This window comes from Dromiciops gliroides, chromosome 2 (genome assembly GCF_019393635.1).
Source record: "Dromiciops gliroides isolate mDroGli1 chromosome 2, mDroGli1.pri, whole genome shotgun sequence".
NCBI classification, from domain to species: Eukaryota; Metazoa; Chordata; class Mammalia; order Microbiotheria; family Microbiotheriidae; genus Dromiciops; species Dromiciops gliroides.
Genome location: NC_057862.1, coordinates 509,539,297 through 509,555,699, shown reverse-complemented (window position 1 = coordinate 509,555,699; position 16,403 = coordinate 509,539,297). Strand labels below are relative to the sequence as shown.

Sequence of the window (16,403 nt, the reverse complement as noted above, 5' to 3'; positions counted from 1 at the left end):
ACAAAAGTCCTCTGATGAAAAGAATTGCCTAAGAATGAGGATTGAACAAATGGAAGCCAGTGACTTTATGAGAAAGCCAGACACAATAAAGCAAATCCAAATGAATAAAAAAATAGAGGGCAATGTGAAATATCTTTTTGGAAAAACTGCTGACCTGGAAAATAGGTCCAGGAGAGATAATTTGAAAATTATCGGTCTACCTGAAAACCATGATCAAGGAAAGAGCTTAGACATCATCTTCCAAGATATTCTCAGGGAAAATTGCCCTGAAATTCTAGAAGAAGTAGCTAAAATAGAAATTGAAAGAACCCACCAATCACCTCCAGAAAGAGATCCCAAAAGGAAAACTCTTAGGAATATTATAGCCAAATTCCAGAGCTCTCAGGTCAAGGAGAAAATATTGCAAGCTGTCAAAAAGAAAGAACTCAAGTACTGTGGAGCCCCAGTCAGGATAGCACAAGATCTAGCAGCTTCTACATTAAAGGACAAGAGGGCATGAAATATGATATTGCAGAGGGCAAAGGAAATGGGATTACAACCAAGAATAACCTACTGTACAAAAAATTAATTATTAATAAGTGTATCTAATCTGGAAAATTATATATAATTGGACTTGTGAAAAATTATCAGTTTTATGAAAAATGATACCTTTAGAAAAATTATAATTGGGCCATAAGTCCTGCCGCGGTCGCCATTCAAATGTAGAATATTTTTAACTGACTGGGGCTAATTTGGGGGGCTAATCTGACTTGAGTACTAATTCTGGGACTGTTAACTATTTGGCTATCTGACTGCGTTTAATTTAATATGGGCCGTTTATAAAGTTCTACCACACTGTTCTACTCCCAAATTGATAAGCAAAATATTAAGAAGCCTCTTAACCAAAAAATCAAAGCAGAGTTTATTTATGAGATACTATTGAAAATTAAGAATACAGGGAAATAAAATGTACACCTGACTGCTTTCCTGCAGTCTCTTTCCACTGTGTCTCTTTCCCACCTGCTGCTCTTCGAACTTTTTTAATACAATAAGGGCCTTAGCTGCCTCCTGCCTCAGGGCACGCTACACACTTTCCCTGCTCAGCTACTTTCTTCTAACTCAGCCTGTACCCTTTCACTTTGTAAATCCCCCTGCTTCTAACTTTCCTCTCCTTACTGCCACCGCTGTTACCCTGTGTTTCTCTCTCACCGACCTTCTGTCTTTCTGCTCCATCACTCTGCCCTTCGGCCTCTCTTTTCTGTGCTCCTAGTCCTTTATCCTTCTCCTGCGTCCTTGTAGCCCCCTGTCTGTCTTCTCCAACCTTTGCCGTCTCCTCAGCAGCCTCTTGACCTCTTCTTGTCCGTTCCCCAAAGTCTAACCCCCAGGTCTATATATACCTTTCTTTTCTCCACTCAAATCTCGGGGCTTCCTGCGCCCCCACAGACCAAGCAAATCTGCCAGTCAGGGCTGTGGCTGTGGCTGGGGGGATGCTCCAGCATCACATGCCTCACCAGAGCCCAGCCTGGACAAGCCCAGTATCTCCCAGATCCCTCAACTCAGGTCGGAGGGGGCTTCCCCCCCTCCCCCCAGCTGTCTGATCTGGCGTCTTGTACAGCCTTTGGGGCTTTTTGTCTCAGCTGAAGCAGAGGGGGAGGGGCACCAGCCCCTCCCACACAGAAGAGACCCCGAGGGCCTAAGGCTTTCCAATCTCAGCCCAAAGGTAGGGTCCCCAAATCAAAATAAATTTCCACACTACCCAACAAAACTCAGCATAATCTTTCGGCAGAAAAAATGGGACTTTAATGAAAAAGAAGACTTTCAGATATTTGTGATGAAAAGACCTGAACTGAATGGCAAATTTGACTTTCAAATACAAGACCCTAGAGAACCATAAAAAATTGGAGCTGGGGGACATACCTGGGGTCGTACAGTGGGTGACTGTCTTGTGTCTGAGGCCAGGTTTTGGCTGGGATCCCCCTGGGTCCAGGGTAGATGCTTTGTCCACTGTGTCACCTAGCTGCCCCATGATGACATCTTTAGGGTTAAATTGAGGGGTGAGGGGAATGCACTGGGGGAGGAGGAAGGGCAGAGGTAGCATGGAGTGAAACCCCACATGAAAGAAACAAGAAAGGGCTTATGGAGTGGGGGAAGAGATGGGGGAGGAGCAGGGCAATAAATGAATTTTACACTCATCAGAAAAGGCTCAAAGACCTTAAACTCATCAGAGCTACCTCAAGGAGGACTAACACACACACCCAACTGGGTGGAGTAATCTATTTAATCTGGGCAGTAAATGAGCCTAATACTCATCAAAATAGGCTCAAAGACCTCAATCTCATTAGAATTGGCTCAAGGAAGGAAAGTACACACTCAAGTGGGTGGAGTAATCTCTCTAACCCTGCATGAAAATAGGAGGGAAAGGGGATAAAGAGAGAGGAGCAAAAGAAGGAAGGGCAGAGTGGGGGAGGGGACAGACAGAAGCAAATCCCTTTTGAAGATGGATAGGATGAAAGAAGATGGATAATAGAATAAATATCATGGGGAAGGGAATAGGATAGAAGGGAAACAATTAACAATAGTAATCATGAAAAAGAGAAAAGGGGGGAAATTGTACAAAAAATATTTATAGCAACTCTTGGTGAAGGCTAAGAATTGAGAATCAAGGGAATGTCCATCAATTGAGGAATGATGGAAAAAGCTGTGCTATATGATTGTAGTGGAATGGTCTTGTGCTACAGGAAATGACAAACAGGATGAGCCCCTAAAAACCTGGAAAGACTAATGAACATCGATGTACAGTGAAGTGAGCAGAGCTGGGAGGACATAGTGACAGCAGTATTGTTCAATGAGCAATTGTGAATGACTTAACTACTTTCAGCAATGCAATGATCCAAGACAATCCCAAGAAACTAATGAGGAAGCTTACTATGCACCCCCACAGAAAAAACTGATAAAAAACAACACTTGTGGATTGGTAAAAGAAAAAAAAAAGAGAACCATACTGAGAAGTATTTTATCTTACATTCAGTAGGGAGCCCCTGAAAGGTTTCTGAGCATGACACATGTAGTAGGTAATTCACACCTACTAAGCATAGTAGAGGATATATAACATGTTTGGTAGGTAAATTATACTTGTTTTTAAAGATAGGTAAAAGTCTATTAAAAAAGCTAGTTAAATTATCACAAACCCTTCCATCTACTCTTTCTAGCAGGAATGTTATTGGCCTGACTATATAAATAGGCCCTTAGACAACTCTCTAAATTTTTAGTAGGAGAAAGAAAGAAACTTTGCTGGATCGCAAGTAGGATCTAGTTCCCAAAATTATTTTACCCAGTGTTCCAATCCAGGAGCCTCAAACTAATGGAATTAGCCATTGTCACATGGGTTAGCTTGAGAAAGCCCTAAGACTATAGATCTGAAATTTTTGAGCTGAAAGAAACCCTGGAGATTACCTACTCTTCATTCTGTAGGTGAGAAAACTGAGCCCCAAAGAAGGGAGGTGACTTGTTCCAAGTCACACAGATAATAAAGTGACAGAGCTGGGATTCAAAACTTGGTCCTGACCTTCTCTGGTTCCTTCAGATAGCTTTTCCCTGGATTCACTTTAGTTTGCCTACACTCGTATAGTCTTTGTCACTAGCTGAAAAGCCACCTACTATGAATACCACAGAGCCATGAATCACTTTCACAGTACTGTAAGCTACTGCCACCTAGAATAATATGAATTTGAAAATTCAATTTCTGAGACACAGCTTAGAAAGCAAGTCTTGGAGTCAGAAAAATTTAGGTGCGGGACCTGGTTCTGACACATGGCTGTGTGACCCTGGGCAAGTCATATGGAAAGCTGCCCTCAATAGCTCTCTGTAGCTAGAAAGTACAGAACAGTAGCTGATCTGCTTTGGTAGAGAGAGTTCACTACATATGAAATCACAGTTCTTGGCCCTTCCATCTTCCTTTCCCAACTAAAGATACACAGATGGTACAATCTAAAACTTTTCTTACTTAAAAAAAAAGTCCATATTTAAGATGAATGCTTCACTCAATACACATGGTTCCTCCAAATGTAAATGGAAACCTGTTTATTTTTTTTTTCAGAATAAAGTTTTAATCTAAAAGGGATTTATATCCACCAAACAGCTTCACCAACAAGGAGCTATTCTTAACTACAATTCATATTCTGTTCTCTTTCTTCCTAAATCTTGGCTCTGACTTTCACCATCATTTTTAACTGCATGTATCAAAAACAGGCATCATTCAGAAACAATTCAGCTGAGCCAAAGGCCAACTTCCTGTTCCTGATTTGGGGTCCTTAGCCCATGACAAGCCTAATGTTGCCCCTTATTATTTTCCAAAGTTAAGTGTGGGAGTACAGTAATCTCTTCTGTTAAAGCTATGAGATTTTAAAAACACATTGTAACTGATTGTTTTCCCTCTAACTAAGATTAGAAGGGCAGCAGTATTAATTGCTCTTTCCCAATCATCTTTTACAGCAGAATTTTGCTGCTAATTTTACAAAAGAAACATTATTGTTTAAAATACGTAAAAATTTTGTTTAAAACTTTCATCATTAAATATTTCAAAGTCTTTTATAAAACATCACTTGCTTTTGTTTTAGGAGAAACAGGGGGTATATAGAAGAAAATGCATTGCACCTACATTTTTATGCCAGATATTATATTTACTATATGAACAAATCACTTACCTTCTCTGAGACGCTATTTCCTCATTTGTAAAATGGGACCAATAATACTTGCACTGCCTATCTTACAAAGAAAGCCATTTGGAGGAAAAGTGATATGGAAGCTATAAATTATTTTATAGATATGAGCTATACAATCTTCTTACAAAGAATGGCTTTACTTGGATGCAGATAAGATTTAAAACTGGTTAGGGTCATAGAGATTTTCTATTTCAGCCTCTTTTAGAGATGAAGAAAAGATCTAAAGCAATTTACCGAGGCTGTTCATATAAGTGGCAGAGCTGGGATTTAAATCCATGTCATTGGAATCCAAATCCCATGGCCACTGAAGTTACTATTTGCATAAGTGAAGGGAATATCACATGGGTAGTCCCTTATACTGATGAAATCATAGGTCTGTACCATGAACCCTACAAAAAATATGTGTATATATACATATTATATATGTATTTGTGTTTCATATATATATATATATACACACACATATATATTTGGGTATATATGCATATATATACACATTTATAGTTATCATTATTATTATTGAATAAAAGTCCTTTCTCAACTTCCCAGATCAGAGAAAAATGCAAGGATGTCAAAGTAGCATATCAAATACTGTTATTATATGTGATCATTTATTTAATTATTTATTTGATTATTATGTTTGATTAATTAATACAAATCACTAAATAAGCCATCTATACCCTTGATCTTAATATTTAGATGTACTTCTTTTTGGAATCAAGCACTAAAAAGTTATTTTCAAAGTTACCCAATCTTTATAAATTTCACTAAAAGGATAAAGAATTTCAAATCTCTCTCAAAAATAATAACTCTAATATGGTTTATTAGGAATCTCAGGTACAAATTCTAATGAGGTAGTTAAAATGCACTTTCCAAATTCCCAACACAAAAGGAGCTTCCTAGGCTTAACCTTCTTTGATCCACAACCTTTTAATTACCTCTCAGGCACTTAAACTATTGTTTTCTCCTTATTGCACCTGTGTGGGTAGAGGCAGAGAAAAAAAAAAACATGGTTTATGGTGTTTTTTTTTTCCTATTCATACAGTTTAAAAAATAGCTTATTGAGTCTAACTTTAGTGATCTGTCCCAAACCCTTCCATTATACACAGGGCTAATCATTACATAACAAACACACACACACAAATCTAATGAAGGATTCAAAAATCAGTTGATTTTAAGTGGCATACTAGATTTTAATTTCACCCTTTCCCCCATGTATTTCTATGGGCACATGACATTGATATAAGCTCCCTACTTTATTCACACTCTTAGTTTTATCTGTAAATATTCCTTCTTGCCCTCTCTTCATATCCAAGTACTTGCCAAGTCCTGACCATTCTATCTCTGGAATATGTTTTTCCTGACCCATCTTCCTATGGTAATATTATGGCAGAAGAGATCATCACCACTGTTTATCTGGACTATTCATTAAGTTTCTAACCTACCTCCACTCACCTGAACCTCTACCCCCATCAAAATCTTCATGCCACAACCAGATTAATCTTCATTATGCATAAATTAGGCTATGTCATGCCCTTGTTCACAATCCTTCAATGGCTCTAACTTGCCATCAAACTTTAAACTTCTTTATCTAGTTTTCTGAGTCATCCACAATTAAGCAGCACATTACCTTTAAACAATAACCCCATTTTGTTGGAAAGTCCTCCAGATACAATTTCCAAACAAACTGTGTTACTCCCTTCCCTCTATATCCTGTACTTTTATGCCTCTGGCCTTTGCTCACATTGTTCCTGAAGCATGGAATGCCTTCCCACAGCTTTCCACATCCTATCTGTCCTTTAATTCTCAGATAAAATGCTACCTTCTCCAACATTTTTTTTAATGACCCACTCAGTAACAAGATTTCCCTTTTCGGATTTTCATAGCCATTTGCTCTTTTCTAATGTACTTAATTAGCTTGTATAAATTTGTCTTTTTACACTGTCCCAAAAGTCTTAGTGCCATTTTAAGCTACATAACACCTCTATCACTATATACAGAAAAGATCTGACATAACATGATTGATCTGTAAGGTGAGATGGTAGCACTATCAGGGGATTGAAACCCAGCATAATCAGAGAGCTTTATTAGTGATGATAACCCTAAATCCCCGGGATGAGTTCAAAAACTAATTCCAAAGTATCCCAGGGTATCAAAACCAAAACTCTGGCTGGTATGAGTTCCATTCCGTTGTCAATAATCATTGAGAATGGGAGATGTGTTCCAGAACAAGTGCTGTCCCAAGTTTCCCAAAAAAAAAAAAAATGTTGTCGCTGCAAATTTTAAATCAATGAACTCTATTTTACAAAGGATTTCAGAGACCTCTGAAATCATCTAATCCAATCACACCTAAATAAGAAATCCTCCTAATCACACTCCCACAGGGTGTTATCTAGCCTTCCAGCCTGGGAAACCAAAACGTTCATTAAATAACTATCAGAAAATGGTTAGCCATTCAATTTTTTTTTTTTTTTTTTTTTTTTTTTTTTTTGCGGGGCAATGGGAGTTAAGTGACTTGCCCATGGTCACACAGCTAGTAAGTGTCAAGTGTCTGAGGCTGGATTTGAACTCAGGTACTCCTGAATCCAAGGCTGGTGCTTTATCCACTGTGCCATCTAGCTGCCCCCTAGCCATTCAATTTTTAACAATGAGCAAGTGCTCCAACAGTCTGGGAAATTGAAGTATCCCGCTCATCCTCCTACACCACCACTACCATTATTTCATATCTCTATGCTACACTTAGGACACAAATACTTCATCTGTTTCTTCTTTCTGTCTGTGAACTCTGACAACATTCCTTCTGTTTTTGCCTACATTGCCCAACATCTGCATGTTCTTCATAACATCTCCCCAAATTTGGTTTTTCCTGGATGTCCTAACACAAATAGAACTTCTTAATATAAAGTGATATTCAATATCCTCTTTTATCTATCCTGTTGTATATTGTTTTGATATGCAGCCATCAAGGGTCTCTTGCCACCAAGCTTCAGTGGCACCTAGGAGACATGACTTAACTCTTTGTTTTAAGATCTATTGGTATCCATATTTTGTGCACTGATGTACAAATACTTGAGGCTAAGGGTTTTACTACTATCATAGATGAGGTAGCTAGGTGGTACATGGATAGAGAGAGCACTAGACATGGGGTCAGGAATACTTGAGTTCAAATCTGGCTTTAGATACCAGCTGAGTGACCTTGGGCCAGTCATTTAACTTAGGTCTGTTTTGGTTTCCTCACCTGTAAGATAGGTATAACAATGACACTTATTTCCCACAGTTATTGTCAGGAAAAAATTATATATATTTAAAGTTCTTTACAAACTTTAAAGTGTTATATAAATTCTAGCTACTATTTTTATTATCACTATGATTGGCTTTTTTGTTAAATGTCTGTTAACTACTCAGTGCTCTATTGCTACTATTCTCCCTACACCATAGCTACTTGGAGTCAGGAAGACCTGAGTTCAAATTTCACTTTAGACAGTTAGAAAATGGGTGATCTGCTTAATTCATTTAAAATTATGGTACACTGGGTAGAGTGCTGGAACTACAGTCAGGAAGAGCTGAGTACAAATCTGACTTCAGACACTTACTAGCTGTGTGACCCTGAGAACGTCACTTCATCCCTGTCTGCCTCAGTTTCCTTGTCTGTAAAATGGGATGATATTGTAATGATGTTTTTGCATTGTCATTCCCAGATCACCCAACATGGAGGCTTCTGGGAAAAGATATTCTTTGTTTGTCTATCTTGTGGGTGAAAACTGCCACTTTTATTTGGCTAAGTAGCAAGAATAAACTACATCTTCAAAATGATCAAATTGGAATAGTCTCTCTCTTCCTCCTTTTGGTGGCATCCTATTCAACCACAGGATAGGCACCATGAACTGAACTGAGGGCAAGGAATACCTTTTAGGTCCAGTGACCCTGAGAAATGGATTTTGATGTGGTTTATTTCATTTGTCCTTCTCAATTCTAGGAACAGGTGATAGAGTCTGCGTCCCCGACTTGAGTAATGATAACTTTCTAGACAGGATTCCAGGCTGGATATTGCTGCCAGCCCTGCGAGCAAACCCTGAGAAGTCAACATGCCTGAGACATGAGTCCAAAAAGGGCTTTGAACTTGGAATTTGATAGGACTGGGCTATATAGCAACTGAGTTAAGCTATGAGTCAAATCCCCTTCCCATCTCCAGAGACAGTGGTGGTACAAGGAGGGAATTATGCCCTTCCATATGTTGGGAGGGGAAATGCTTATAATAGCTGGTTCTTGTTATACCTTTAAAGTATTTATTTGTAAAAGCTAATCTGTTATATGGTTAAATGAAATTAGGGTACAAAGGACCCCTAAAATTGAGGGAACAGGATCAGTGGGAGATGGAACTAATGGTACAGAGACTAGATGTCCCCACCCCCCTTTATAGGTACCAGTGGAGGGGTGAAATCTAACATGCCTAGGCTTCAGGCTTTGGGAGCCAGTGCTACTGTTATAATAATAGCACTTTGCCCTTCCAACAACTGCCTGTCCTTCAAGAGTTGTGATAATTTTTGTAAACGCCTTTGCAAATTTTGAAGTGCTAAATAGATGCCCATTGTTGTTGCTATTGTCATTATTACTAACTATTATAATCCTACCTTGGATCTTATTAGCAGTATAACCCAGGGAAAGTCAATTAGCCTTTTTGGGCCTCAGATTTCTTATGTGTAAAATAATAATTCTGGGCTAAGTAGCCTCTAAGGTCCCTTACAGATCTCAATCTGTGGTCCTACAGTCTCTCAGATTCAGTTTCCTAAGCTTTGAAATGCGAATACTATGACCTGTGGCACTTACCTAAAACAGGGTTGGTGTAAGGAGCAAATGAAATCATGTATGTAAAGTGCTTTATAAATATAAAGATGCTATATAAATGCCAACAGTCATTGCTCTGTAAGGCAAAGGTATCAAACACATAGCCCACTGGCCACATGAGGCTGGCAACAGTAGGATACTATCTAACCAGATTAAAATATAAATGGGAAATATTTAACAAAATAAATAAAAATAAAACAGACAATATTATTTTTTGATTTCCTAAGTCAATATGTGGCCCATAGAGGTCTTTATGTAGAATTTAGTGCCCCCCTCTCCCACCCTGCTTCTATTTGAGTTTGCTACCAGTGCTGTTACTGATTTACACCCTGGTGAATTTATGGAGACAGTGTTTACACTAGAACATATTGTTAAAGGGATGGCAGTGGTCTACAAATACTTACATGGCTTCATCGAGAACAGGTCATGCTAGACTAAAAATATTTCCTTTTTTGATAATGTTGTTTGGTAAAATCAAGGAAATTGCAGTAGATGTATTTTAGCAAGATTTTATCAAAGCATATGTCAAAAGTCTTTCTTGACAAGATGGAAAGATACAGACCATATAATTGTATAGTTGGGTAGAGTCAGAACTTTCTGAACTATTGAACCCCAAAAGTCATCTTAAATGTTATGTCAACTTGGAAAGTAGTATCTAATAGAGTAACCCAAGAGTCAATGTCTGGTCCTGACCATTTTAACAAAAATAGAGACTAGACAAAATGGTGGATGAGGGTCAACATTATGTACCATTCTCTTCTCCTATACTTTAGTCTTTGACAGATGAGGCAGCCATTCTCACCAAGACCAATCCCTCTAAATCTATCCTTGATCACATCTTTCCAGTCTATCCCAGCACATTGTTCCTGAAATTATCACTTCTCTCCCTGAATCTTAAATTTTTCCTTCCTTCCCTGATAACTACAAGTATACTAAGGCCACCTAAAAAATATTTCCTTGATCCTATCACTAACTCCTTGAGCTATCAACCTATATCTCTCCTTTCAGGGGTGTGTTGGGAAATACTTAACAAACAGCTCTCAAAAGTTACCAAAGACACACTTTTAAGTTTAATCTGCATTATTAAATTTTTCTCTATCACTTTCTTAAGTCTAGATAATCAACAAAACAATAAACAACGCTTATATTTGTAGTGCTTGCTGATTTATAAGGTATAAATGCTCATAATGAAATTTTAACAATGAGCTTCCAGTAGGCATTAGCATTTAGAGCCAAACTTTTTAGAAAAAGCTGGCTATGCTAATTTCATCTACATCTTTCCCTTTCACTCAACTCCTTGCATCCAGTTTACAAAATCATCAGTTTCACCCTTGAAACTGCTTTCTCCAAAGTAGCCAGAAATAAAGCACATTGTAGATGCTTAATAATTGACTGACAGATCTCTTAATTGCTAAATCTGATGGCTGAGTTATCAACTTTTTTTGTTTGTTTACTTCTTTGCAGCATTTGATAATGTTACAATTCTTACCCTCCTGGGTATTTTTTCCTCTCTGGTTTTCTATGAAACTGTTTTCTCTTGATTTTCTTCTTACCTGTCTTCTGGCTACATCTTATTCTCTTCTACTGAATCATTATCCTTGTCCCTAAATCTGGATGAAACTCAAAGCTCTATCCTGAACGATCTTCTCTCTATATACCTCTCAGGGATCTCATTAGCTCAAACGTTCAATTTTCATTTCAATGCACATGAATCCCAAATCTATTTAATCCCACTCCTGAGTGGCAGTCCTATAACAACAATCTATTGGACATTTCCAACTGCAGTTCCCATAGGCAACTCAAACTCAAAATATTCAAAGCAGAACTCACTATCTTTCTTTCCAAAATTAATCCCTCATTAGCAATCTTCTGAAAATCTGACTATAACAAAGGGTTGCCCACTCTCTGAAATATAAAATAGGGAGAATAAGTAACACCTATAGCAGAAGACTTCACTTTCTCTGAACCCTAACCTCCTGGACCTATGTTACCCACCTTTTCCTCTTTCCCCTGGCAATAACTGACCTTCCTGATGTCACACCTTGTCTTCCTAGATTTTCAGTATATGTGTGTATGTTTGGAAACACAGTGCACACACATGTGCGTGTGTGTGTGCTCATGCACATGGTTCCTACTTATCTAAACTGGTCTTGTGAAACAGGAAGTATAAAAGGAAATTCCTATCTAAGAGTTTGCAGGTGTTCTGAAAGACTGTAAATTCTCTATGTGAAAATACTAGCTCTGTGTATGTTTGTATGTCTGTGTATACATGAAAGAATTAACCTTGTCTCTAAAACAGGAAGTTCCCAAATAATTAAAATGTTGCATTTTTCTTTTAAAAACTAAGTTATTTATCGATTTTTTTCTGAAAGACCATATCACTTTGAGCATAAATAGTACTACTCTTCATACAAATATCAAGCATGTTACAAACTTTACAAGATCCAACTTGCTCACAGATTTATAATAAAGGTTTCATTTGGAAATGTGAATTATTAAAAATAACCTTGTTCTATATATGCAGTCATTTCCCAGACTTTTAAATATTATGGAGCTGGGACAAACCTTAGGTCATCTAAGTACATGAACTAAGGTTATCTACTTATGTAAGCAGGTAACCTTAGGTTACCTATCCACACAATATAGAATTGTTCTCTCTCAAATCTTTGACTGCTAGTCATCCAGCCTCTGAGCATTTCTGGTGATGGAGAACACAATGCCCTGAAACAAGGAAAGCAAAGATGTTTTTGAACAGCTCTAGTTGTTAGAAAATTCTTCCTTATTTTGAGTCAACTTCTGCCTCTGCAAATGCCACCAAGTGGTCCACATTTTGCTCTCTTTAGTCACAAAGAGCAAGTCTTTTCTTCTTCTCTGTTGATGGAGGGAAGGAGACAGGAAGAGATATAAGGAAAAATACCCAACTGAACATAAACGCTAGGCTCAGCACATGCACATTATATAAGTGTAAATTATAGAATTATAAAATATTTCTGTAAAGTTCCACCATTTACTGGAGGCAGATCACAAGAGTGGATTTTAAACCTTTCATTTTTTAAAATATATTTTCCCCAATGGGAGGGGGAACTTTAATATAATGTTCTGCATTAGGAAAGGGGAACAAAACAGGTGGAAAGTATAATATCCTTGTAATATCAGTAGAAACAGCATTAAAGAAAAGACATTAACACTGCTTTGCTACTGTATCCTAAGGACCATGGGACCTTTCCTTCTGACTGGAGGCTAAAACCTTCCATATGTATTGTCTCCTCTATTAGAATGTGAGCTCCTTGAGAGCAAGGCTTGTCTTGCTCTTCTATTTTTATCTCCAGTACTTAGCATAATGCCTCATACATAGTAAGCACTTCATAAATGTTGTACTCAGTTATTCAGTTACTCGTTCATTCCTTCAAACAAAGAGCGTACGGTCTAACTAGGAACACAACACACACATAAAATGATATGTGGACATATTGCTTTGTTATGATTTACAGGCAAAGATAGAGGATCCGGTGGTATTCTAAGAAAGAGTCACTAAATTTGGAATAAGCAGACATAGCTTTGAATCCCAACTCTGCAATTAACCATTTATCTTGTGTGATCCTGTGCACATTAGTTCACCACTTTAGGCCTGTTTTCTCCTCCATAAGATGAAGGAATTAAAATAGATGACCTCTAAGCTCCCTTGAGGCATCTGGTGGGACAGTGGATATAGTACTTGGCCTGAAGTTAGGAAGACATAAGTTCATAAGACATTCAGCTTCAGACACTCATTAGTTGTATGACCCTGCTCAGGTCAGTTAATTTCTGTTTGCTTCAGTCTCCTCATCTGTGATAATAACAGTACCTACTTTTGAAGGTTGTTGTGAGGATCAAACGAGATTATATTTGTGAAAGTGCTTAGAATAATGCAAATAGTAGGTGCTATGTAAATGCTTATTCCTTTCCTTTTCCCTTATGTTCTGGTGCCAACCCAGCAAACTCTGTAACTATACAGGAACTCCATCGACAACATCATTGACTCATGGTCACTCAGCCTCTAAACTGAAGACTTCCAAGGAAGGGAAACATACCATCCCTCCCCAAAGCCACTTATTCCACCTTTAGATTGCTCTAAGTATTAAAAAATGTTATTATTCTTTCTTTCAAACAGTTTTCATTATCTCTTGTCAAATGCAGAAAAAAGAAAGATTGCTCCAGGTCTGGCAAATATGAAAGATTCATTTCCTAGTTTTTCTGGACCATGCTAACAATAAGAAGATAAAGTATAAACCAGAATTATTAACTGTAAAACTTACAAAAATACTTCTGGAACAGATACCACTTCATAAGGTGATTCTAAATGTTCACAATAGGTCCACGTTTAATGGACTTTTCTAATGTAATTGACATTGGTTTTGCCCATGGACTGACCCTATAAAATGGCAAAAATTCAAAAGTGGAACTATGGGCAGCCCTCATGTGATCTCAATCAATGATAAGTTGACAAAGAAATATCAAACAAAAGGCTTCGTTCCACAGATCTTTTTCAAAAAATGGAGATCTTCATTATAGCAATATAAAACCAAGTGACTACCATCAAAAATTACACAAAAGTTATCCATTGGGAGCCTAGACTTGTTCATTCATGCATATTTTGCAAGAAAACAGTAAAAACTGGGAACATTATCCCTGCAGATTACAAACTATATGAGAGGAAAAGCTCTCAAAATATACAGTAGAGACAATGAAAGAAATTATAACTATTAGGGAACAGGATACATAGGCATCTTCCTTGTCATCCTGACTGCAATGGAAACAAGTTCCTCCTTGCCATATTTCTTTGATGTCTATTCTTTGGTGGACTCTTGGGCAGGTAAAAAAAAAATTGCTTTTTGTAATTAGATAAAATTGCTAGGATATAACATCATTGGGACAATTACTTGGGACTTCAGTTTCATCACCTATCAAATATGGAAGTTGAACCAGATGGTCTCTAAAGTTCCTTATAGCCCCAGAATCTATGATTTTATTATTTTCATTATAATGCTTTAAAAAGGGAAGTCCCATACACCTGCCCTGGGGAAGGGAAGAAGCCACAGGCTCACAGTAACTCCACCTAATATAAGATAAGAAGAATGAGAATAAATAATCAAGAACAGCAGTGTGTCATGATGAATATGAAGCCATCCAAAGAGTCTGGAAGACACAGGTTCTACTCTATTCTGATATACATTGGCTCTAAGACTATGAGCAAGTCATTTAGTCTCTCAGTGTCTCCATCAACTTGTCAATGATTTGCTGATCTCTATGGGTAGAAAGATTTCCCATACCGGAAGTTCTTCACACTAATGAAATCAGAGATCCAGATTTTTAAAAATTTAAATGGCACCTAAAATTTCTTTAATGCCTTAAATTTTTCTCATAACAATCCCACAATATAGAAGGTAACATGATTCTGTAACCTGAAAACTCTGTCCTTAATAAGCTGTGTGACCTTGGAAAATCACTTACACTTGATTGATGTGGATTGATGAAGAATGAAAGGAGCTGGACATAGAAAACAATCTATGCAATAATAACACTATAAAGACAAATAATTTTGGAAGATATAACTAGGATCAACACAATGATCAATCATCATTCCAGAGGACTGATGACAAAGCATTACTACATACTTTCTAACAGAAAGAAGATAGAAGAAACATACTGTTTTTGAACATGGATAATGTTGGAATTTGTTTTGCTTATTTGTTACAAGGTTTTATTTTCCTTTTTCTTTTTAATTGAAGTGGTAGGAGAGACAGAAATAATTGATTTTTAATTAAAAAAATTTTTGAGTCAGTTCACTTCCTGGGACTTCGGTTTCATCACCTTTTAAAATGAGAAAGGCGTACCAGATGATTTCTAAGGTCCCTTAAAGCCCCAGATTCTATGATTCTGTGATTTCATGAAAGTATTCTGGTTACACTGAATTAAGGAAGTCCCACACACCTGACTGAGGAAGAGGAGAAAGCTATGAACTCACAGTATGAGTCTCAAGTCAAAAATATATATATATATATATATATATATATCAAATAATAGTACCAAGTCTTTTTTTTTCTTATAGGTTGCTTTGCTAAAGAACTATCCAGACATCAAGTCATTTAACCCTGTTTGCCTTGGTTTCCTCATCTACAAAAATGATCTGGAGAAGGAAATGGCAAACCATTCCAGTATTTTCACCACGAAAACCCCAAATGGACTCACAAAGAGTCAGACACAATTGAAAAGACTGAATAGCAAAACAAAAACAAAAAAACACCAATGGTCCAATGTATCAGAATATTTCACTTGCCTTCAGGTGGTGGAGGAGGAAACTCCTCTGGATCCATATTACTCTCTCCAACTCTGAAGTACTTCCTTAACTTTTCTTCTTTAACTGAATGGAGATGCCTGAAAAAAAAAGACCAAAAAAAAAAAAAAAGAATTCTGATTTCAGATAACTCTGTAATTACCATAAATGGTTCAACTATAATCTTACCAAAGGGATTCTTGCACTATGCAAATAATGATAGCTAGAGTTTATATAGCACTTTCAAGGTTTGCAAAGTGTATTACAAATATTATCTCATATTATCATCACAACAAGCTTGTGAGTTAGGTGATATTATTATCCCCAGATGAGGAGATAAACGGTGGTTAAATACTTTGCCCAGGATAACCCAGCAAGTAAATGTCAGATGCTAGATTTGAACACAGGTCTACTTGGCTCCAGATCCAGTACTCTACACTCCATGCCTCCTAGTGGCCCCTTATCTTTGTCAGATATAAGCAGGAAAGAATATTATATTTGGTATCAGGAGACCTCAAGTCAAACTCCTACTATTCTTCTTTTCT

The 16,403-nt window shown here is 37.3% G+C and overlaps 1 protein-coding gene across 6 annotated transcripts in view; it reads right to left on the bottom strand.

Moving 5' to 3' along the window:
* ARHGEF10 (Rho guanine nucleotide exchange factor 10) overlaps positions 1-16,403 on the bottom strand; it is a 233,289-nt gene that overhangs the window by 181,671 nt on the left and 35,215 nt on the right. For all 6 annotated transcript variants that reach the window (XM_043985031.1, XM_043985030.1, XM_043985033.1 and 3 more), the window contains one exon: positions 15,862-15,959. In XM_043985031.1, coding sequence (XP_043840966.1) covers positions 15,862-15,898 — 37 coding nt within the window. In that variant the 5' untranslated portion in view covers positions 15,899-15,959. The remainder of the gene's footprint in view (positions 1-15,861; positions 15,960-16,403) is intronic.